At 42.5% G+C, this 23,843-nt stretch overlaps 1 protein-coding gene across 2 annotated transcripts in view; it reads right to left on the reverse strand.

The window, feature by feature from the left end:
- Positions 1-23,843, reverse strand: part of DOCK8 (dedicator of cytokinesis 8) — a 270,310-nt gene that overhangs the window by 190,056 nt on the left and 56,411 nt on the right. For both annotated transcript variants that reach the window (XM_056106905.1, XM_056106904.1), the window contains exons 2-3: positions 17,806-17,908; positions 3,974-4,149 (exon numbers count right to left, since the gene is read on the reverse strand). In XM_056106905.1, coding sequence (XP_055962880.1) covers positions 3,974-4,149; positions 17,806-17,908 — 279 coding nt within the window. The remainder of the gene's footprint in view (positions 1-3,973; positions 4,150-17,805; positions 17,909-23,843) is intronic.

Here is a 23,843-nt window from a genome sequence, read left to right on the forward strand (position 1 = left end):
AGAGAAAGAAATAAGTCCTGAGCACTGCTGGGTGTGGTACCAAAACAAAAACAAAACAAAGACTATCGAAAGAGTAGACGTTTTAAATCATCAGACAGTTAATATGTTAGCTCTACATTTTTTTTTTTTTGCTTTTGCGATAGCACAGTGGTAGGGTGTTTGCCTTGCACGCAGCCAACAAGGTCGACCCGAGTTTGATTCCTCCGCCCCTCTCGGAGAGCCCGGCAAGCTACCGAGAGTATTCGATATGCCTGACACAGTAACAACAAAGTCTCCAATGGAGACGTTACTGGGCCCGCTCGAGCAAATCGACGATCAACGGGAGGGCCTTTATCTTTACCTTTGCTTTTTGGGTCACACCCGGCGATGCACAGGAGTTACTTCCGGTTCATGCACTCAGGAATTACTCCTGGCGGTGCTCGGGGGACCATATGGGATGCTGGGAATCGAACCCAGGTCGGCTGCATGCAAGGCAAATGCCCTACCCGCTGTGCTATTGCTCCAGCCCCTCTACATTTTTATGATAAGAAAGATTTATATTCAGAAACTGGTCCTGGGCTCAATAGGATAGGGGTTAAGTGCTTGTCTTTTAGGGATCCCTGGTAGCATATATAGTCTCCCAAGCACCGTCAGAAATTATCCTGGAATACAATCGAGTATGACCCCCAATAAAGCACCAAAAACTGAAGCGATGAAGAAGTTTCAAAGTTCAAATATTAAAAACCCTCTTATCACTACATTTATTATCTTTTAAACAAGTTTTGCCAAGAGTTTGACCTTACTTGATAATCAAATTTGAAAAAAAGAAAAGAAATGAAATGATTATTCACCAAAGGTAAAAATAATGGCTATTATATATTATGTATATTATTATGTTTTGGGGGGTGGCATTTGGGGCACACCCAGTTGTGCTCAGGGTTTACTCCTGGCTTTGTTTCCAGGGATCACTCTTTTTTTTAAATTTTTTTGATTTTAAAACTTTTTATTTATTTATTTATTCATTGTTTAATGTAGAAGTACTGCTACTTATTCAGTCACTGATTAGCTGATTGAATTGGGCATGAACTCCACCTTACTTTTTTTTCATAGTTTTATATATTTATTGGGCTGGAGCGATAGCACAGTGGTAAGGCATTTGCCTTGCACGCAGACAATATGGCCGATCCGAGTTCGATTCCTCCGCCCCTCTCGGAGAGCCCGGCAAGCTACCGAGAGTATCTCGCCCGCACGGCAGAGCCTGGCAAGCTCCTCGTGACGTATTCGATATGCCAAACACAGTAACAATAAAGTCTCCAATGGAGACGTTACTGGGCCCGCTCGAGCAAATCGATAAACAATGGGAGGACAGTGACTGTGACATCAGGAATTACAAAGTTATTCATGAGTTTTAGATCTACAGTATTCCAACACCAGTCCCTTCACCAGTGTCCACTTCCTTCCACTGAAGTCTCAGTTTCCCTCCTGCCATATAGCCTGCCTCTAGGGCAGGGACTTCTTTCTTTCTTTTTTCCTCCTTTTAGGCACTGTGGTTTACAATACTGTAGGGTATTACCTGTAGGGTATTATGCGTATCACTTTGACTCCTTTCAGCACCAAGTCTGGGCTGGAGCGATAGCACAGTGGTAGGGCGTTTGCCTTGCATGCAGCCAACGTGACCAACCCAGGTTCGATTCCTCCGCCCCTCTCGGAGAGCCTGGCAAGCTACCAAGAGTATCTCGCCGGCACCGTAGAGCCTGGCAAGCTACCCATGATGTATTCGATATGCCAAACACAGTAACAACAAAGTCTCCAATGGAGACGTTACTGGGCCCACTCGAGCAAATTGATGAACAACGGGAGGACCGTGACCATTATTATGTCCATCAATTTGCTCGAATGGGCCCAGTGACATCTCCATCATGAGACTTGTTGTTACTGTGTTTGGCATATTGAATGTGTATATAAAGTCACATCTATAAAAGAAATAACCTTTTTAGGGGAAAATATTCTCAAAGACTCACAGCGTTTTTATTTTCTGGGAAGAGAGGATTTTCTAACTGCAAACACTAAACACATGATCATATCTTCTATGTGAAAAATAACTACTTAAGAAAGAGAAAAAAGGATTGTAGTAAGACCGTATCACCTCTACCCAGCTTTCTTAAGCGGTGATGAAATCAAATGCTAATAGAATGAGCATATCAGAGTCCCACATCATGAGATCCACTCTGGGATTTTTGTGGGAAGATCGAAAGGTCAAAACTTTTCAGAGACAGACATGCCTGAGTTTTGTTTTGAAAATAAATTCTAACAGAAAGTTATTCTAAATCTACAAAAAAGAAAGTGCAAGTAACTCTCTGGAAGTACCCAGAGCTTCACGTGGTGGTAATTCTACTTGGATGAAGACAATGACTAACACATTTACTCAGTGGAGCTTCTCATTGTTTTCCATTTGACAAAACTTTCTTCATTGGGAGGAACTTTTCCATATCCATCTATGAATACCAGTGCCCAACACATACTAGATGCTCAATGAACTGGGGCAGAATCATATGCTAGGTGGTCCATGAATATGAATGTGGATTAAAAATATATTCGTACCTTGATTCAACCTCTCATGTAAGAACCATTAAAATCTTTCTGTATGCGGGCATTTCAATGATTCTGATGAAAGATCCTGACAGTTTTACAAATCAACAAACTCACACTTAAAAAAAGAAAACAGAAGAAACTGATACTTTGCAAGGCCATGTGACTCATCCTCAGGTGAGCCCCAGGTAGGCAGTGATACCCAGGTGATCTGGCTCTGAAACTTCCTCTACAGCACTGCCTTTGTTCCACAGCATCTTTTTAACTGGCTTAGCCCTCCAGAGCTTCTCAGAGCCCCTTATCAAACCACTTTAAAACCATCTAGGTAAAAGGTAAAGGCCCTCCCGTTGATCATTGATTTGCTCGAGCGGGCCCAGTAACGTCTCCATTGGAGACTTTGTTGTTACTGTGTCTGGCATATCGAATACTCTCGGTAGCTTGCCGGGCTCTCCGAGAGGGGCGGAGGAATCGAACTCGGGTTGGTCATGTTGGCTGCGTGCAAGGCAAATGCCCTACTGCTGTATCTCATGGTGATATTAAAGGGTCTAAGTAATGTTATTTGAAAAGAAAGTCTAGTATAAGGACATTCACTCCCCTTATTGAAAATAGGCATGACCTCGACAAAATCCCATCTATTTTTGTTCTTCTCTTTTGGGCCAGGCCCAGAGATGCTCAGAGCTTACTCCTGGCTCTGCGCCCAGAGATCAGTTCTGACGGACCTTAGGGGATCATCAGGGATGTCGGGTACCGAAACTGGTTCAGCTGCATAAAGGCAAGAGCCCTGCCTGCTGTACTATCTCCCCCAAACCTATCTATTTTTTGAAGAAGTGGACTGGTTGGGCTACACTCTCCAGTGCTCAGTGGTTACTCCGGGGGTGATCAGGAGACCGTGTATTCAGAGGATTGAGATCCCGCAAGCAAAGCATCCACTCCGGGCCTTTGATCATCTCCCAAGCCCCAAACCCATCAACATATAATATATATATATTATATTATATATATTATGTGTTATGTGTGTATGTGTATGTATATATACACACATACATTATTATTATTATGTGTGTATACGTACATCTCCCAAGCCCCAAACCCATCAACATATAATATATATTATATTATATACATTATGTGTTATGCGTGTATATGTATGTATATATATACACATACATTATCATTATGTGTGTATATGTATGTTATACACACATAATGATAATGTATGTACGTATATATACATGCATATACACAGTATACATACATATACACACATAATAATGTATGTATACATATATGTATATGTACATACACATATACACATATACACACATATAATATATATACAGATTTATTATATATGTATGTATATACACATATATATATTTGAAAAAAATAACAAAGAACAATTTACCCTTCCTCCGGCAAAGAGGGCTGCAAAGTCCGACATTCCTTTGGCGTAAAGACCACGACCAAGTCGTCTTCAGTGAGACCTCCCAGTTCCTGAGTGAGCTCCACATCCAGGCTGTTCAAGTGTGTCATGAGCAGTCCTTCAATGTCCACGGGCTCCACCGGGTCATAAAACTGAGGCTGGAGGGACAGGAAGACAGAAACAAGAGGTTCTCGCGTGGTTGACAAGCAGGAGTGCTGGGCAGCCGTCGATGTGTGCCTGCCTTCCCTTCCTTCCCTTCCAACGCTGGAATCGCTTCACGCTCGGCACACAGTCATGACGTGGAGCTGTCAAACACAGCAGCCGTGATATGGAAAGGAGAGGAGAGGCAGCATGGAAAGTCAAGTTGGAACACGAGATGAGTAATTAAAATCACACCCCAAGGCAGAATTTTTCTCCGCTTAATTGCCTCTTGCTGAGGAATCCTAAGGAGATCCAAAATGAGATCACAAGACTGCTGAATTTTTATAATTTCCCCTGCAAAAGCTCTCTGAGGCCACGTTGACTCAAATACGGTGAAGTTGCAAGGGGAGGTAATTTCCCAGATTTTTTTTGGCCAACTCAACACACTTTCAGTCTGAGTATTTAGGTAGAGTGTTACTCTCTAAACTGGTTCCTCAAAACACTTTGTATAGAATCACAGCTCCCAGGGACCCAGACTTGGTGCAGAAACGCTCCAAGGCCATGATTTCCAACAAGTGTTGGAATGATGGTACAGCTCTGGGCTGCAGGTAAACAGGCAAACTATGGACAACTTGACTGAGTTTTCTCCTATCGCTAAATGTGACCATTTTTAAAAGAACTGGTTTTTAGTTTCTTTTCTCATGTCTTTTTGTCATTGTTGTTATTGTTCTTTTTCAATTATATTTTTCCGCAGTGGAAGAAGGGGGATAAAAGACACGGTAGAAGTAGAAGGTAATTCATTTTTTCCTCTAGTTGGTCAAATTAAAAGCTGAAAAACAGGGGCTGGAGAGATACCACAGCGGGTAAGGCGTTTGCCTTGCACGCAGCCGACCCGGGTTCAATTCCCAACATCCCATATGGTGCCCTGAGCACCACCAGGAGTAACTCCTGAGTGCAGAGCCAGGAGTAACCCCTGTCCTTTGCCGGGTGTGACCCAAAAAGAAAAAAAAAGCTGAAAAACAAATGCATTTTCTTGCCCATAATATGCAAAGACTTAGGAATCACTGCTTTAGGAAAGCAAGAGAATCACAGAGATCACACGGATACTATTATCAATACTATTAGTAATGATGTAACAGTATTTATATAATATGTAGTAATTATGTAATAGCTACTAAAACTAGATAGCATATCGTAAAAATAGTAATAGTATTAATGCTAATATGAACAGCTTGTTGGGGCTCATTCATGACAAACTACTACTTGGGGCAGTGGTCCAAAGAGGTAATAGTCTAACTCTGCCCCGGGTGGTGCTCAGGGCTTATTCCTGGCTCTGTACTCAGGGATCACCATTCCCAGCAGGACTCTGGGGGTCATGTGCAGTGTTGGGGGTTGAATCAGCGCCAGTCACTTGCAAGGCAAGTGCCAACCTACTATACTGCTTCTCCAGCCCCGACAAAGCAGATTCCTGACTTCTACTGCCTTGATATGAAGCAAGAACAGACCCAAAGGACATGCTAACAAAACTGGTTTTTCTTTGCTCTGAAACCATCCACCAAACTAGAGGTGGGGGATCTGGGTTGGAAAGAAGGAACAAGGTGTTTTTGGAAAGAAAAGAGGAATGCTCTGTCCCCTTTCCTCAGCACCCCTCGAATTCCTGTTGACAGTGGAGACAAGAAAAGCATTGAGCACTCACAGGCTCTACTTCTGGTCTGAGCTTTTTGAAGGTGGGAGGACTTGCTTAAGGGCTGATGCCAGCAGGGCCAAATGGGGCAGAACGGGGCAGAAGAGAAGGCTCCAGGAAACAGTTCAGCAAATTGGAGCAAGGACACGTACGTGTGTCCTTCCTGGTTCCCCATGCTGTGTTGGGGAGTCTTCCCTCTGTTCTCTCTGGAGATCAAAGGTCTCTAGGGAGAGAACCATAGTCTTCCTAGGGTAATTTCAAAATGAAGGGGCTAACAGGGCCAGAGGTCACCTCCGCAGGAGTCAGGTGGGGACAGAATGTATAATAGGACAACGTGGGACTCTGCCAGAGGAGACAAAAGGCATCGACTAGGCACAGACAAATGTGTCTGCTTATGTAACCACCCCATAGAGTTTGCAGTCAGACTTGAAATAACTGCAATTTAAAAGGATGAAACTGCATCTTCGATGCATTAAAAACAATGTTTTCATCCATCCAAATAATTAATGAACATTTAATATGTTTCAGGATATCAGGATAATTCTACATTTGATCATTCTAGACATGATCTCACCCAATATTCACTAGAACTCTGAGAAGTGTACATTTTTTTCTGATCCCTAATTTTTTAGAGGAGGATATAGAAGGCTACAGATTTCATTATTGGCCCTGATTCTATAACAGGCAAGTAGCCCATCTAGAAGTCAGATCTAGGCCAGCCCATGTTCTTAACAACTATAATTTTTTTTGCATGTGTATAGATATATTTTCTTTTTTTAAAATTTTTATTAGTGAAACACCATGAGGTACAGTTGTAGACTTACAAATTTTTGTGCTTGGGTTTCAGTTATACAATGATCCAGTACCCATCCCTCCACCGGTGCCCATTCTCCATCATTTACATTTTTTTAAAAAAAAATTTGTTAGTGAAACACCATGAGGTACAGTTGTAGATTTACAAATTTTTGTGCTTCAATTGTACAATGATCAAACACCCATCCTTCCACCAGTGCTCATTTTCCACCACCATGGGTCGCAGTATCCCTCCCACCCCCCACCCCCTCCCACCCTGCCTCTGTGGCAGGGTATTCCCTTTTGTTCTTTCTCTCTCTCTCAAGCTTCTCGGAGTATCTGTGTTCCAGAAATAATGAAAACACGAGGCAAAGGGATTGGTGTTAGTAAGAGAAGCAAAAGCATCACTATCGCAAGTTCTACTTATAGTGTCTCTTGAGATTGACACTTCAGAGCAATAACAAGAAATGAATTAGATAATTATTTATAGTAACAAGAAATATAAATTATCTTAAAAACTATCTATTACTCAAGCAGAGTAACAGCTAGTGTGTATTGAAAATTTACAATAAAACACTATCTAAGTAATGTATTACTAGCACCCAAAATGCATAAATACAGCCTTCTGTGGAGAAACAGCATTTGTGAGAAAAGAAACAGAAAGAAAAATTCAGGTGCAAGGCCGGAGCGAGAGTCTAGTGGGTAGGGCACTTGCCTTGTATGCGGCCCACCTGGGATTGATCTCTTATAGTCCCCAGAACACCACTAGCAGTGATTCTGAGTGTAGACCCAGGAGTAACACCTGAGCATCATCAGATGAGTCCCCAAAATAAAACAAAACAGATTCAGGTGCAGTAAAACATAAGTTTTTTTTTGTCTCTGAAATCAAAAGCTACTAATGATGAAAACCTCACTAATAGAGGCCTCTACTACCTCTATGACGCACTATTTGAGAACCACGGGAGAAAAGTAGTTGACAGTCTCATTCTGCAATTATTGGCTAAGTATCCACTCAATGCAATCCACTAAGGTGAGTATTTAGGATACAGAAGAGTACAGGAAGCTAGTTTTAAGCACCGTCTCAAACATGAATCTTCGGTAAACCAAGAGATGGTGTAGTCTGCCACAATTTCACACATATTCAATGCTATTTTTGAATGAAAAAGCTATGATAAAGGACATAGAAGCATCTATGAGTGCTAACTGCCTGGCACTGTGCCTGGTGCAATATATACAACTCGTCATAAGGTCATAAACTTTTGAGGCTGAATATTCTGGAAGTGAAGACTATAAACATCAACTTTAATGACAGAATTATTGACTATGGTTCTAGCTTCAGACACAAGATTCCACTTAAAAAGCTTATTGGGGTCAGAGAGAGAGAGAAAGACAGGGAGAGAGAGAGAGAGAGAGAGAGAAAGAGAGAGAGAGTGCAGAAGTTAAGATGCTTGTCTGGCATATGGCCTACCCTAGTTTGATGCCCAGGACACATATTGTCCCCCAAGCACTTGCCAGGACTGATCCCTGAGCACAGAATTATGAGGCCTGGGCACTGAGGTAGGTGTTTGTTGCCCCCAAACCCTCACCAACTCCAGCATAAAAATCTTTTTTTTCTCAGGACCCCTGGAGAAAATTAAAAGGGTTGGCGTATGCAACCCTTGCATGCAACAGGTCAAGTTCAATATGCAGCACCACACAGTTCCCTGAGTATTGCTGGCTCCCAGCACTGCCAGGTCAAACCATCCCACACAGCTGGATCCATCTGGCCTGGCCAGTCCAGAAGAACTGGGAGTGGTCCCTGGGCTCCCAAGCATTGGTGAGGAGTGCCCCCTACATAAAGATTGTACTTCTCCCATACTGAAACCAGCAAGGGAGGAAACTGTTCTCTCCAAACAAAATAGATGCCAACTAGTCAGACCCTTGGCAAGTACATGGAGTTCCTATCCACTCAGATCTCCAAGGTATTCTCACAAATTTAAATAAGAACCAGGAGATTTCTGTACTCTCAGCTAACTGAAGTCTCTTTAATTGTGAGGGTTTCAACACATATTATAGTTATGGAATATAGATACAGATAAACAACTATGGTGGAGTAACAGTAGTGGTGCCTTTTGCTGGGGGATGAAGTTTGAAACCTAGGTGTGTGTGTGTGTGTGTGTGTGTGTGTGTGTGGTCAGAATTATTCTAAAGATAGCCCCTAAGGCAGGACCTTACCCCTTTAGGGTCTCTGGAACCTTTCGATGACTATCAACTATTTTGTTTCCTCTGCTGCTAAACTTTACACATAAAGTTTACACATAAACTTTACACATAAAGTTGTGACCTCCTAGTCAGTGGACATCAAACACTAGTTTAATCTTTGATATGTACCAGAGTCATTCCAAAAATACCTTATACCGGACACACACACGAATCTCGGAACCAAGCAGCCTGCTGCAGAGATGCCTCCAAATTTTATAATAGGGCACTTTTGTCGGGCTGGGAACAGGTGCCATTCTCCGCCTGCCCCCTAGGAATCCCAGCAGCCGCCATCTTCTAGAACCCAATGAAAGCTCCAGGTATGCAGTGGCAGTGGCGGCAAATGCCAGGCCTCACGGGACAGGGGAGGAGCCGGCCCTTCTCCTTCCCCCTTCCCCGATGGGACTCTGAGATGATGCCCACAAACAGCCACAGGCTACTTAAGCTCCCACACGGCCACGATCCAGAGACACATATGACTCTCATAACCAAGCAGCTCCTTGCAGAGATCTCTCCAGACCCTAAATATTAAAATTTTAGAATTCCTAGAGCATGCGGCTGCAAGAGCAGCCACGCGACATTATATTTTATCCATAACAAGCAATACAAAACAAATAGTCTCACACTGCCTTTCGGCAGGTTTGAGTGGTAGTGGGACCAAAGTAGAGAGAGAGTATTGTGGAAATTGCCTTGGGCTGGAGCAATAGCACAGCAGTAGGGCATTTGCCTTGCACACAGGCAATATGGCCAACCTGAGTTCGATTCCTCCGCCCCTCTCAGAGGGCCCGGCAAGCTACTGAGAGTATCTCGCCCACATGGCAGAGCCTGGCAAGCTCCCCGTGGCGTATTCGATATGCCAAACACATTAACAACAAAGTCTCCAGTGGAGATGTTACTGGGCCTGCTCAGGCAAATCGATGAACAACGGGAGGACCGTGACCATGACAGTCAGGGAAAGAGGTAGAATGAGGAGGTGGAGATTGGTGGTGGAAAATGTGCACTGGTGAAGGGATGGGTGCTTGATGATCGTATGATCGAAGCTCAAACATGAAAGCTTTCTAACTGTATCTCATGGTGAATCAATAAAAAGGGGGTAAAAAAGAAACACCTTATACCATGAATACCTTGTATCTACCATCTTTTAAAATAATATAAGGAAAACACCCCAAGTAATCAAAAGAGAAACAAGAAAGACTTTTAAAAACAAAATGCAAAGTCATCTAAGTCTGTAAGTTCTCCTAAGTAAGACATTACTTCTAGTGATGGCTTTGTGACCTATCAGCTTGGCGAGGCAGATCCATATACCGCCCCACCCCCGAATTTCCTAATAAGAATGCTTCCAGACATTATGAGTTTGCTCTTGTGCAGTTTGTAGGTCAGAAAGGACTGTGTGTTTTCTATTTTACAGAGTGTGTTTTATAGTGCAACATAACTTTGCTGATACAAATACTTACTCAGGTGTTGCCAAAAGGAGGTTAACTGACAGTCTGAATCACACAGCCTAGTTCTGGCATTGACAAGGTTTCATTTGCTCTGGGTGAACTGGAAGAGAAGGAATGATGTCTCCAGATCCACTGGCCTTATACCCTCATCCACGAGAAGCCTCTGCTAGGTGTCCCTGCATCTACTTAACCATTCATGACAAATAACATCACCTAAGACCTTCAAGCAGTCAAACTGAATGTCACTGGCCAGCCCTAGACATGGTGCACCACTCCGTCCTTGAAGCACTGTTTACATGGAGGCTGGCCAGCCATCCAGTGTGTACCAGCATTGGGTAGTTCACATAGGAGGAAGTTCTTCATTGCCTGGCAAGTAGGGGTGATTTCTCACTCTCCTTTTAGAACAACTTTTTAGGTAGTGTAATGTAATGCTCTTGTAGGGTTTGGTCCTACAAGACCTTCTCTTCTCCCTCTGCCTTCACTTCCAGATGTCTCATGACTTTAAACACCACTCTGTCACTGTCACTGTCCTCCCATTGTTCATCAGTTTGCTCAAGCGGGCCCAGTAATGTCTCCATTTTGAGACTTGTTGTTACTGTGTTTGGCATATTGAATATGTCATGGGTAGCTTGCCAGCTTTGCCATGCAGGCGAGATACTCTCGGTAGCTTGCTGGGCTCTCCGAGAGGGCTGGAGGAATCGAACCTGGCTCGGCCAGGCTGACTGGGCGCAAGGAAAACGCCCTACCACTGTGCTATCGCTCCAGCCATCCTTGAAAAATATTTGGAAATATACCAGTAGACTCAATATTTGCCCTAACACCCGTGGTGCTTTTCCCAAATACACCTCAACTATCACCATATGGTGATCTAAGAGTTCCCTCAAACATAGCGCATTCAAAACTTTCAGTTGCCCATCTCATCTGCTCTTCCCATATCTTCTAAGGCTCACTACATCTCAGCAAATGCTAATTCTAGTCTATCCTATTCCAAGGCACCATTCTTGAGTTACAGCAACCTCCTTCCCACTCCGTTATTCTCTAGTGTCAGCCAGAGTTATCACCATGACAAGAACCCAATAAGCCACCTTTCCAAAAAAAAAAGAAAGAAAAATCACATTGTGTTGTGCCTATGCAAAATGCTTCCAGTAGCTTCCCATTTTAATCAAGGTAGAAATGTCTGCCTTCTTTGTGATCTCATCTTTTACTTCCTACTCCGTTCTGCTTACGCACACTCTACTTCCCTCTACATTTTCTCGTCTTGGGGACTTGGCATTTACTATTCCTGATGACTTCAGACACTTGTCAAGTGCAGTCAGAAATTTTCCCAAGTATCTCTTTTCCACATGCTTCGCAGACAGTTCCCATTCTGCCTCACTCACTATTTCCTATGAGTTTCTTTCTTCAAACTACTTGTTACTCCTTGATATTACCTATATTCACTTATTTGTCTCTATTTCCCTTGTCGAGAATGTAGGTTATATGGGATAAACCCTTTGTTATACTCACTACTGTATCCTTAGCCCCAAAGTAGTTTTCAGCACAGAATGACTCAATACATATTTCTTGAATGATTGGGTGAATGAATGAATGAATGAATGAATGCTTAGGACCACCCTTATAACTCCCTACTCTCTTTAGACAAGCAGGGTTGAAGTCTTATCTAAAGGAATATTCTGTCTTCAGTGAATCAAGGAGCTTCCTGGTAGATTGAGCAATGCTTCCTGTTTCCACCAATGGCAATCTCCCACTGAAGGTGCTGACATCTGAATCCAGCCATCGGTCTTTTCACCAAAACTGAGTCAATCCCTCTGCTTTAGAATGGCAATAACGCACCCCCTGCTCTGCACGTAGCGAGCCACTTTTCCATTTTGTTTTCATTGTGAATTTGCACAGCTGCTGGCTTGAGCACAGCACTTTCCATCATGTCTCCTCAGTGAAATCAATGAAATCCAAGAGCACCCGGATCCCTTCAAGGAGGAGGCAGGAAAGAAACACAGCCTCAGAAAAATAGAAGAGGATCAGATTTAGCAAGTAATTATCTTTTGGATCATTTCTTGCGGTCACAGGAAAAGCTGGCTGTCTTGCACAGAAGTTTAAATGCATGACAAAAATGAAGGCTTTCTACGGTATCAGACTTCTTTTCAACTAATGTTATATACAAACATGTCAGGTAACCATGGTGTTCTGGTATACATCCAGGATGCGGTTTTACTTTAGCCAGAGACATTATGGTCCAGTTGGTTTATTCCATTTCACTTAGAAACTTTTCTCATTTTTTCAAAATAGGTCATTTTCCTCTCTAAAAAAAATGTAAGTCAGCATTTTGACCATGCAGCATCTCAAATCTGCCTTTCTACCTTACACATAGATTCCTAACCCTTTCCTCTGCGACGCCATCCCTCCCCTCTGCTCTATAGAACCAGAAATTAACTTTAGCATTTTAGACTTTGGTTTTCGTGAAGATGTGAATTTTGTGTCTGTGCAGAGGCACACGGGAACTGGGGAGATGTGTGGTTCTGGCCACCTGTAAACATGGCCGAGGAGATGGGAAATGTCAAGGCTACCAACTTTTTCCATGCAGGAAATTCTGTACAGAAGGCCATTCTCTGGCACTGACCACAAAGAAGTCTGTATTTCAAAGATTCAAGGGCAAATCTATCAGCATTTCTGATTAAAAAAAAACAGCTCTGGATGATGGGTGTTCTTTTTACTCAAAAGTGAAAAATCTGAACAGGGAGAGAGTACAGAGTACATGCCTTGCATCCACCCAACTAATCCCTAGCACCACATGGCCCCCTGGATATTCCCACGTAGAACCTTGGAGCCTAAGCACTGGAGTCCCCCAGCATCTCAGGCGTGGGCAGCATCTCATAGAGCCTGAATGGCTGGGCCTGCTGGGAGTGGCCCCCACCCCAACATCACCTGGGAGAACCCCCTTCCAAATATGCAAAATACTTGACCTTTTAAAAAACATATGTATATATACCATCATCACTGTTAACATAGATAACAAGTTAAAAAAAAAAAAGCAAAACCCAACACAGGTGTCCTCTCATTTGACTTACCAGATTTACAACAGAAGTTGCTAGATTTTTCTAAGTACCTATCCTTCCAAGGGCCAGTGAACAGTCCTTGCTTCACAGCAAAATCCAGAGTAAGCAGGATAGCAAAAGAAACTGCCTTTGTGTTCTTCCTAGTTGGAAGATTTCTATCTATACATGTTCTTTTAAAAAAACTCTTTTATTGAGGTATCGGGATTTACAATCCTGTTAATTACACTTTCACACCTGCATCATTCACCACACCCATCGCCAGAGCCCAGGTCCCTCCAATGGTGTCCCAAGCCTTCCCCTCTCCCTTTTTAAGCCTGGGTCGACAGACAAAATCTTCAGATCCTCCGACTGTTTTTTAAATGACCTGTCACTAGAATACCTGTCATATTTTCCAAGGAACTTTTGTCTAGCTTGAGGGAAGGGGGCAACACCCAGGAGTGCTAGGTGGTGTTCAGGGAACCCTAAAGTGCTGGGAATCAAGCCTGGGACACTCTCCTGCAAAGCATCTGCTCCAGCCTTTTGAGCTTCCTTTCCAGCCCTGTCCAGGGAAATTTGAAATACTGATGCCTGGGCCCAAGTTTAACATCAGGATTTTTTTTTTATCTTTTTGGGTCATACCCGGCGATGCACAGGGGTTACTCCTGGCTCTGCACTCAGAAATTACTCCTGGCGGTGCTCAGGGGACCATATGGGATGTTACGAATCGAACCTGGCAAACACCCTACCCGCTATGCTATTGCTCCAGCCTCTAACACGGAGATTCTTCTGCAACTGAACCCTAGGATAAGCCTGGGAACAGGGATGTTTCCAAATGCCCTAATGTACAGCAAGAGCTCAAAACTTTCCTCAGAGTCTTTTCCTCTCTCCTCGACGGGTCATTTCCTCCTATAATTATCATGGTCTTTCTCTCCTCTGGGCATCTGGCATATTGGCAGCCTCTATAGCTTCTCTGTGTAATCAGTTCTCTAAAAAAAAATTTCAAGGTCGTTCAGAAGTTGAACTTTTCTCCTGGTCATCTTCTCCTTTTAATTTCTCATGGTATCTCCACAAAGGGCACAGACAAGCAATGCGAGGCAGTATTTATTTACACAGCATCCCCGGTGTAATTCTATATTAACTCAAATGGGGGTGGCATTATTAATCCAATATTGCAAATGAGGAAACTGAAGCGTCCACAGAAGTAGAATAACTTGTTCAAATTAATATATCTATCAAACGGCATATGGACTTCACCCCAGCTCTATGAAGATTCAGAGTTTCTTGCAAAATAACCATCTGAAAACTGATTGGATTTTAAATAATGTGTAGCCAAGTGAATAGCAAAAATTGGACTATCACAAGTTCTTGCACGCAGGGTTGTTGAAACAGTGACTATATAAAAATCTGTGAGACAAAGGTCAGATTGTACTGTCTTATTTTTCAATTGCAACCAACTGGGCTCTCTGAGTCAGTTGGGCAATTATTTAAGGAAAGTTTTTAAAAGCTTCTTCTTTAGGGTGTGAGGCTTGGTATAAAGTAATCTTCCTCGCCAGAAATGAAAATTAATGAAAATGATTCATTATCTTTTCATGAAAGACAAAAAAAATTAAAGGAAAAAGAAAATTGCTATGTGGGTTGATGAGTTCTGTTGGAGAGAACTTCTTTAGGGAAAATGAATTGAGAGAGAAAACAATCACTTCATTCTGACATTACATAGTGACAAGCAGGGGGCTGGAGCGACAGCACAGCGGGTAGGGCATTTGCCTTGCACGCAGCCGACCTGGGTTCGATTCCCAGCATCCCATATGGTCCCCTGAGCGCCGCCAGGAGTAACTCCTGAGTGCAGAGCCAGGAGTAACCCCTGTGCACCACCAGGTGTGACCCCCCCCCAAAAAAAACAAAAAAATAATGACAAGCAAGGAGGGGCTTTCCAAAGCAGGAACAGGCTCAGTGTTTTCAGAGATATATATATATATATATATATATATATATATATATATGGAATCAGAAATTCTCCTGGTACCTTTCTCAGCCCTTTGAAATTTAGGCAGTTAAAAAGAAGATCTGGGGTAAGAATTTGTGCTAAGGCTGGACAAAGACTGGGAACAGGTTCTCTACAAACTAAACTGTAACATCTAAGGGTAATATAGTCTAAGGGTGAATCATGTGCAAACCAGAAAAAAAAATTTATGATAGAAAGGAACACATATTCTCCAAATGCATTTTAAGTTATGTTTGCCACTTCTCTCAGAAAACAGGCAGTCAAATCACATGTTAGCTTGACCACGTAGCTAATTAATTCATTGAAACATTCTTTCATCAAAGTTTCCCGAAGCAGCTTAACCAGAATACCTGAAAATATGATGCAATGTTTTTTCCCTGTGACTCTTCCCAAGTTAAATATTTTTTCTGAGCTTAGGGGGGGAAAAATGTCTCTCCTGAAGAAATTTAAGGCTACACCATCAAAGTAAAAGACAGAACATAGAGAAAGGGTTAAGGTCTACGAGCTGAACTTCCTTAAAGCCTCCCAATCATGATGTCCACACCATTTCTCAAGATAACTGTTGCCAACGTCTGCCTTCTCCATGCACAAAAATAAGAGCCAAGTACCAAATTTTCCTCGCCGTCAACCGGCCAACACACACATTGCTTAAAATACAAAAGGTGCACCAGTCAATTTATAACTAACTTGTGCATATTCAAAACCACACAATTTCATTTGGAAGTTTACATTTTTTGGGTTCTCAATGAAATATATTTGTTTTTTAAATTTACTTTTTAAAGTTAAGTTGATCTCATCTCGCCCAACACACGCGAACCATATTCCCTTGACGTTCTTTTAACCATAACGTCAGAAACAGAAAAAAGTACTCATAGGAGGAACATCTTAGCAAGTCATAATTAGATTTTTTTTTCTAAAAGAAAGGCACCACTGCACTTCTTGCAGTAAAAGGTGCTATAGATATTTTTCAGTCCCATGATTCCAGCCCCTTGACACAAACACCTTATCCTATTGAAATGACCATAAATCACTCTCATGAACATACCTTTGAAAGCTACAGTTATTCCGCGGGTAGATTGTTAAGAGGAGAGAAAATGGCGGCAACAGGAAACCCAGGAAACCCAGAGGAAGGTTACAAAATTTCTAAGAGCAGAAGTGGTTTTGAAGTAGTAAGTGAGAAAAAAAAAAAACTAACCTCCTCAAGATAACCGCTGGAAGAAGCAAGAAAGCAAAGCACCCCTGTACAGGGTGAGGAAGTGAGCACAGAGAGGGTGGTCCCACCAGGCACAGGAAGTGAGCACTCACTTCTGGTTTTGCAGAAACCTTCTCACTGAAGTCCTGCTGCTAGACATAGGGCTGGCATTTAGGCCTCAAGCATGACTGCACATATCAGCACACCCAGAATACGAGGTCACAGAACAACACAGACAATCTTCCTGCATCTAAGAAAGGGTGTTGTGTTTTAAAATGAAGGCTTGGTACTGAGTCCAAAGATAGGAAGTTGCAGAGAAAGCAAAATTATGGTACAAAAACATCTCAGTGATTGCCAGGAGCTGAGGTCTGGGAAGTGAGACAGACTTGTGGAGGGATGCAAGGGGAAAAAAATTTTTTTTTCAAGTAAAGAAATTTTATTAACACAAGAGAGTTGAGAAGTGATTCATTCAAGACAGAAACTGGACTTCTCCAGAGAGAGGAAAGCACCCCGGAAAGTAAAAGAAAGAAATTACACAAGCCCATACAGGACTTTTTAGGGTCAGAGAAAAGGCTGAATAACAGTAAGTTAACCAGATTCAACAAACTGTACAACTAAAATGAATGGATGTCATTATATGCAAATTATACTCCCTAAAAATCAGGTTAAAATATGGTTTGTGGGACTGGAGCGATAGCATAGCAGATAGGGCATTTGCCTTGCACGCAGCCAACCCGGATTCGATTCCCAGCATCCCATATGGTCCCTTGAGAATGCCAGGGATAATTACTTAAGCGCAGAGCCAGGAGTGACCCCTGTGCATCGCTGGGTGTAACCCAAAAGGCAAAATAAATAAATAAATAAACTGAATCTGTTCCTGTCATTTAAAAAAATATATGGTTTGTATCTTGTATATTTTCATATTTGGGGATATGTATATCTATAGGTATATATAGACTTTGGAGTCTATATCTATAGATATAGATTTGGGGATAGATAGATTTTTTTTAATCAATGCACATTATTAATGATGGGAAGGTTTCAGACTATTTGTTCTCTTCCCAAAATAGGTATCAAAATGTCAGTGAAATCAAAATCAAAATGGAAGTCCACCAAATCTAAAAGGCTCCTTGAAATGCAAACCCTCAGAGGTCTGTTTTGTACTCAAGTTTCTGCTTGAAGGAAGGAGAGAGGAAAACAGAGGTTAAAAAAAATGCCAGAGCAAGTCAGAAGTTAGCCGTGAGCGGGAAGAGTTCAGGGGAACCAGCAGTCCAGGCCGACTTATACTTACTAGCTGAAGAGAAGTGAAGCCAGAGGTATTAATGCTGTGTCGATGATACTGGCCAAGATTTGGTGGCAGCGTAAATTGTTTCCTTATTTCTGCTGAAGAATACCTTGGGTTAAAATAGAAAAATCGATATGAATGGTTATTCTTTTTTTTTTTAAATCACAGTTAAACATACAAACTTTGAGATCCCATTATGGAATTTGTGGTGATTGAGAGAACTGACTAAAATATTCCCACGTGGCCTGCGGATGGACACTGTAGCTTTTGTCTGATAATATATAACCTTGACAAGTACACAGTGGCCAGGCCCCTGCAATCAAGGCCTCTTGTCCAGTTCTGGAAGAATGACAGCCTAAGAAAGAACAGAAGAGTTTGGTTCCAGGGCAAAGGCACCAGGCTACTTCCTCCCCAGCGAGTCAGAGGTACTCCCTCAGACCAGAGTACTTGAAACTTTGAACTTCCATTTCAATGGAGACATTCTCACTTAAAGTCATTGAACCTGCAGTAGGTAGTCAGGTAGAGGCTCTCTTGGTGTTGAATTTCAGGGGACCATTAGAAAAAAAAATCCAAGTGATAGTACAGCGGATAGCGCATTTGACTTGCACACATAGCAAGCTGGATTTGATCTCCTGTATCCTATGTGGTCCTCTGACTGTAGAGCCAGGAGTAACCCCTGAGCATCATTGAAGATGGGTGTAGTACCGGAATTACGTACATGGGAAACAATCATTTAACAATATTGTACATCACAGGACCTCAATCAGTAAAAATTAAAAAATAAAAACAAAAAGTTGGAGTGGTAGAGACAAGTTCCTGTGCTGTGAGACCAAATGGTTGTCAGGTCAGCTCCATGCTGTCTTCATGAAGCTGACTTTGAATTCTTCAGGGACTCTTGTACACTATTCTCTCCTGATCACCCTGGTCCCTCACTGGCAAGGTCTTGCTCCGCCACACAGAGGGTGCTGGCACTTGTTTCTGATGGCCTCCTGTTGCTGTATGGGTCCTTGTTCCTCCTACCTGCCACAAACCCTACTGCTCAGCTGCCTGCTATGATGGAAAATGCTAGAGTATTGCATATGAACATCTCCACCTTCCTGAGGCATCTTCAATGCTACGTGGATTTCTAAGCATCTTGTTTATGCTAACCTGTTCCTCAAGGAGTTTCCCACACTGACCCTGTTGAGTTTTCAATCTCCGTCATGGGCCTCCTGGAAAGGACCCAGGACTGTTGCTCTCCATGGTCTACTCATCTGCAGGAATGAGCTTGCTACCCAGCAATACCCTGGCTTCAGAGAAGGCTGACTTCTGGACTCATTTGTTAGGCATTTGGAACTTCAGAGCACATTTTATTATCAAATCAGTTGCCAGGAACCAGTGAGCTCTGGTTTTTTTTAAATCAAAACATGGGTATATCAAAACATGCTTCCAACCTCAGTCTGATGGCCCTCATCACATGGCCCTCCCCAGGCATTACACTGTTGGGAGTAGCCCTAAAGCGCCCACCCCTCAAGCACTACCCCGTAAGCCTCCTGAACCCCACTTAGGCTGCCCCCCACCGTCCCAGTCAAATTGGCTGCTAGAGGCTGGATTCTTTACTTTGCTTATAAAAAATAAAATGTTTTCAAACCATAATAAGGCTCTATAGAATCCAAAGAGAAGCTAACATTATTGCTATTGGGGGCCACACCCAGTGGTACTCAGGCATTAGTCCTGGCTCCACACATGTCAGTGCTTGAGGACCATATGCAGTGCTGCGATTCAAACTATGGTCATGGCTGTAGCCACGTGCAAGACAGATACCTTAACCGCTGTACTATTTCTCCAGGCCCAAAGTGATTATTGAAGATTAAATGAGATGATTCATTTGAACATGCTTTGTATCCAACAAAAGATATACACACTTAAAAATTATAATTCAAAATATAATATTTAAAATCAAACAGCTTATTATAGTGTCTCCACTATAATGTAGCACTGTAGCACTGTCGTGAGACTTGATGTTACTGTTTTTGGCATGTTGAATACATCACAGGGAGCTTCCCAGGCTTTGCCCTGCGGGCGAGATACTCTTGGTAGCTTGCCGGGCTCTCTGAGAAGAGCAGAGGAATCGAACCTGGGTCAGCCATGTCAGCCGCATGCAAGGCAAATGCCTTACCTGCAATGTGTACTAAGGCAAAATCATTTTTTATCTTGCATGAAGAGGTTTGATACTGTCTACTTAGCCATCAGGGAACTGCAAAGCCAAACTAAATGCCACATTATGACCACTAGGATGAATACAGCAAAAGAGATGGGTAATGACAAGTGTTGGCAAAGATAAAAAGAAACAGGAGCATCATACATTACCGATAAGAGGTGAGACTACTCAGCTGTGTGGATAAACAGCCTAGCAGGTCCTCAGAAAGAGAAACAGAGACTTCTCGTGTACCCCAGGAACTGCATTCTCAGGTATGTGTCCAAGAAAGACAGAAACATCCTTTGGCGCACACACACCCACACAGGAATGTTCACAGCTGCACTAATCTGAGCAGCCAAAAAGTGGAAAAAATCCAAATGCTCATCAACTGATGAGAGGATAAGCAGTGGGTATCATCCAAAAATGGAGGATCATCAGTAAGCAATAAAAATAAGTACCTGCACATGCCACAGCAGAGATGAACCCTGAAGACTACGCTGAGTGAAAGAAATCAAAAACAAGGAGAGAGAGAACAGAGGGGAATGCCTTGCCACAGAGGCAGGGTGGGATGGAGGGGACGGGGGGTGGGAGGGATACTGGGATCCGTGGTGGTGGGAAATGGGCACTGGTGGAGGGATGGGTACTTGATCATTGTATAACTGAAACCCAAGCACAAAAATTTGTAAGTCTACAACTGTACCTCATGGTGTCTCACTAATAAAAATTAAAATAAAAAAAATCAAAAACATGTTGTAGGATGTCTTACAAAAAAGGCCCAGGACAGGCAGATCTATGAAGAAGGCAAGTTGCTTAGGACAGGAGAGGAAGTCAAGGCAGATGGGGAGAAACTCACTGCTATTGGTTATTGGTTTCTTCGTGGGGAAACATTCTAAAACTGATGTAGTAATGTACAACTCTCAATGTATTAAGAATCACTGAGTTATCCTGTTAAAGGATGGTTATGGGACACATAAATCACTTCTAAATAAAGCTTATAGAGGAATACAGAGGATACATAGACAAAGATGAGTGTGTTTGTATATCTAAATTTTTTACAGACAAAAAGTGAAGGCAAAAATTAGCAATTCTGCAAGGCAGCCAGGAATGGACGAATTGTTCAGATTTTGATTCTGAGCGCTCAGCACTGATTTTTCAAGTTGGCTAGGCACCAAAGTTTTCTGAAAATCAGCAACTTAGAACACTGTACAAAACAAAAGACTCCATCTCGCATAAAAAATAACGTATCTGTGTTTGGCACCACAGTATCTAAAATCAGCATGAAATTATTATGTTTTTAATTTTATTTATTTATTTAGCTTGATACGGTGAATGCAGCTACAGAGGGCTGAGAAAACCAAGCAAAGGCCCTTCTGTGGATGAGGTAACTTTTCATAGGCAAGATTGGTTTCTCCTTCAGATCCCTCCTTCCAGGTCCAACCCACAAGCCCACTCAAATAATTACAGTTTTCCTGGCTAGCTACCTGCAAAAAAACGAACTCTGACCTCTGTCTAACGCCAAGCACAAAAGTCAGATCAAAGTGGATTAAAGAATTCAATATCAGACATGAATCTATAAGGTACATGGAGGAAAATGTAGGTAGAAATCTCCATGACATGGAAGCCAAAAGCATCTTTAAGGACGAAACAGCACTGACCATGCAAGTGGAAGCAAACATAGACAAATGGACTACATCAAACTAAGAAGTTTCTGCACTTCAAAAGAAACAGTGACCAAAATACAGAAAGAGCCCACGGAATGGGAAAGAATATTTACCCAATATCCATCCGATAAGGGATTCATATCCAGGATATACAAGACACGAGTAGAATTGTACAAGGAAAAAACCTCCAACCCCATCAAGAAATGGGGAGAAGAAATGAACAGAAGTTTCCTCAAAAAGAAAAACAAATGGCCAAAAGGCACATGAAAAATGCTCCACTTCACTAGCCATCAGGGAGATGCAAATCAAAACAACAATGAATTATCATCTCACACCACAGAGACTGGCACACATTCAAAAGAACAAAAGCAACCAGTGCTGGCGTGGATGTGGGGAAAAAGGGACACTCTTTCACTGTTGGTGGGAATGCCCACTAGTCCAGCCTTTCTGGAAAACAATATGGACAGTCCTTCAAAAACTAGAAATTGAGCTTCCATATGACCCCACAATACCACTTCTGGGAATATATTCTGAGGATGCAAAAAAAGCACAGTAGAAATGACATCCGTACCTATATGTTCATTGCAGCACTGTTCACAATAGCCAAAATCTGGAAACAACTCAAGTGCCCTAGAACAGATGACTGGTTAAAGAAACTTTGGTACATCTACACAATGGAATACTATGCAGCTGTTAGGAAAGATGAAGTCATGAACTTTGCTTATAAATAGATAGCCATGGAGAGTATCATGCTAAGAGAAATGAGTCAGAAAGAGAGGGACAGACATAGAAGGACTGCACTCATTTGTGGAGTATAAAACAATATAATATGAGGCTAACACCTAAGGATAGTAGATACACGGGCCAGGAAGATTGCTCCATAGCTGGAAGCCTGCCTCATCACCAAAGGATAGAAGGCAGCTGGACCAGAGAAGGGATCACTAAGAAAATGATGGCTTGAGGAACCGGTCGGGATGGGAGATGTGTGCTGAAAATAGATAAAGGACCAAACATGATAAACTCTCAGTGTCTGTATTGCAAACCATAATGCCCAAAAGTAGAGAGAGAGAGATTATCGGGAATATTGTCTGCCATGGAGGCAGGGGGAGGGTGGGAAAGGGGGGGTATACCGGGGAGATTGGTGGTGGGGAATGTGCACTGGTGGAGGGATGGGTGTTTGATCATTGTGTGACTGTAACCCAAACACGAAAGCTTGTGACTATCTCATGGTGATTCAATAAAATAAAAAAAAATTCCAGTTTTCTGATCATAATAAAGTCTTTCCTGCCATAGACCAGAGGCACTGCCTGAACTGGGGGAAATCAAGAGCTTTCAGGAAAGGAAGTGATATTGCGAGAAAAGGAAAATGGCAGGAGGAAGACACTTCTGTTTTTAATCGGAAGCCAAATCTGGGTGGAGCTCCAGAGGTAGAACATGTGCCTCACATGTGAGCGTCTCGGATCTGTTCCCACACATCCATAGCTGATCTCGTTCCCTCCACAGTACTGCTGGTCCCAAAACAACTATAGCAGCAATAACCACAAAGAAACAAAATTTGTGATCCTAGCCAAAGACCCAATCTTTCTTTCATCATGAAATCAGAATGTTCCTGCTCTCCAGGCCTTCATCAGTTATGTCAGTTTCGGGACGAATCCTCCACCCAAGTCTGCTCATCTTTCTAGACACATTAAGATTAGCCTCAGAGCTAACACAGATCCTGTTCCCTACTCCACACAGAATCAGTTCCACAAAACACCACGAAATGTGGTTTTTTCTTCAGCACCATGAAATGTAAAGGTGCGTCATTTGTTCTTAAAATGAAGAGTGAATTGTCCCATGATGAGTAGAGTTGCTTTTACATCCTCTAAAAAATTTCAGAGGCTAGAAGGATAGTACAGAAAGGAAAGCCCTTGCCTTGTGTGCAGCTGGCACACAATTTCTGGGCCAAGCCCTGATGTCTCTTGGTCCCTTAAGCATCTCTGGGAGCATCCTTGGAGGCACCTAAGGACTAAGCAGCACCTCATTCTTGGTCCCTCACATTGAACCCACGCCTGAGAATTGTCAGGAGAGTCCTGGGTCCTCTGAGCACCACTTGGGAGGACCCCTCCCCTTTCCCCTCAAAAAAAAAAAAAACCAACTTCAAAGTGAAACATCTCTGGAAAGGCCCTATATACATATTAAAATAGCAAAAAAAAAAAAACAGT

This window comes from Sorex fumeus, unplaced genomic scaffold (genome assembly GCF_029834395.1).
Source record: "Sorex fumeus unplaced genomic scaffold, SorFum_2.1 ptg000149l, whole genome shotgun sequence".
Lineage (NCBI taxonomy): Eukaryota > Metazoa > Chordata > Mammalia > Eulipotyphla > Soricidae > Sorex > Sorex fumeus.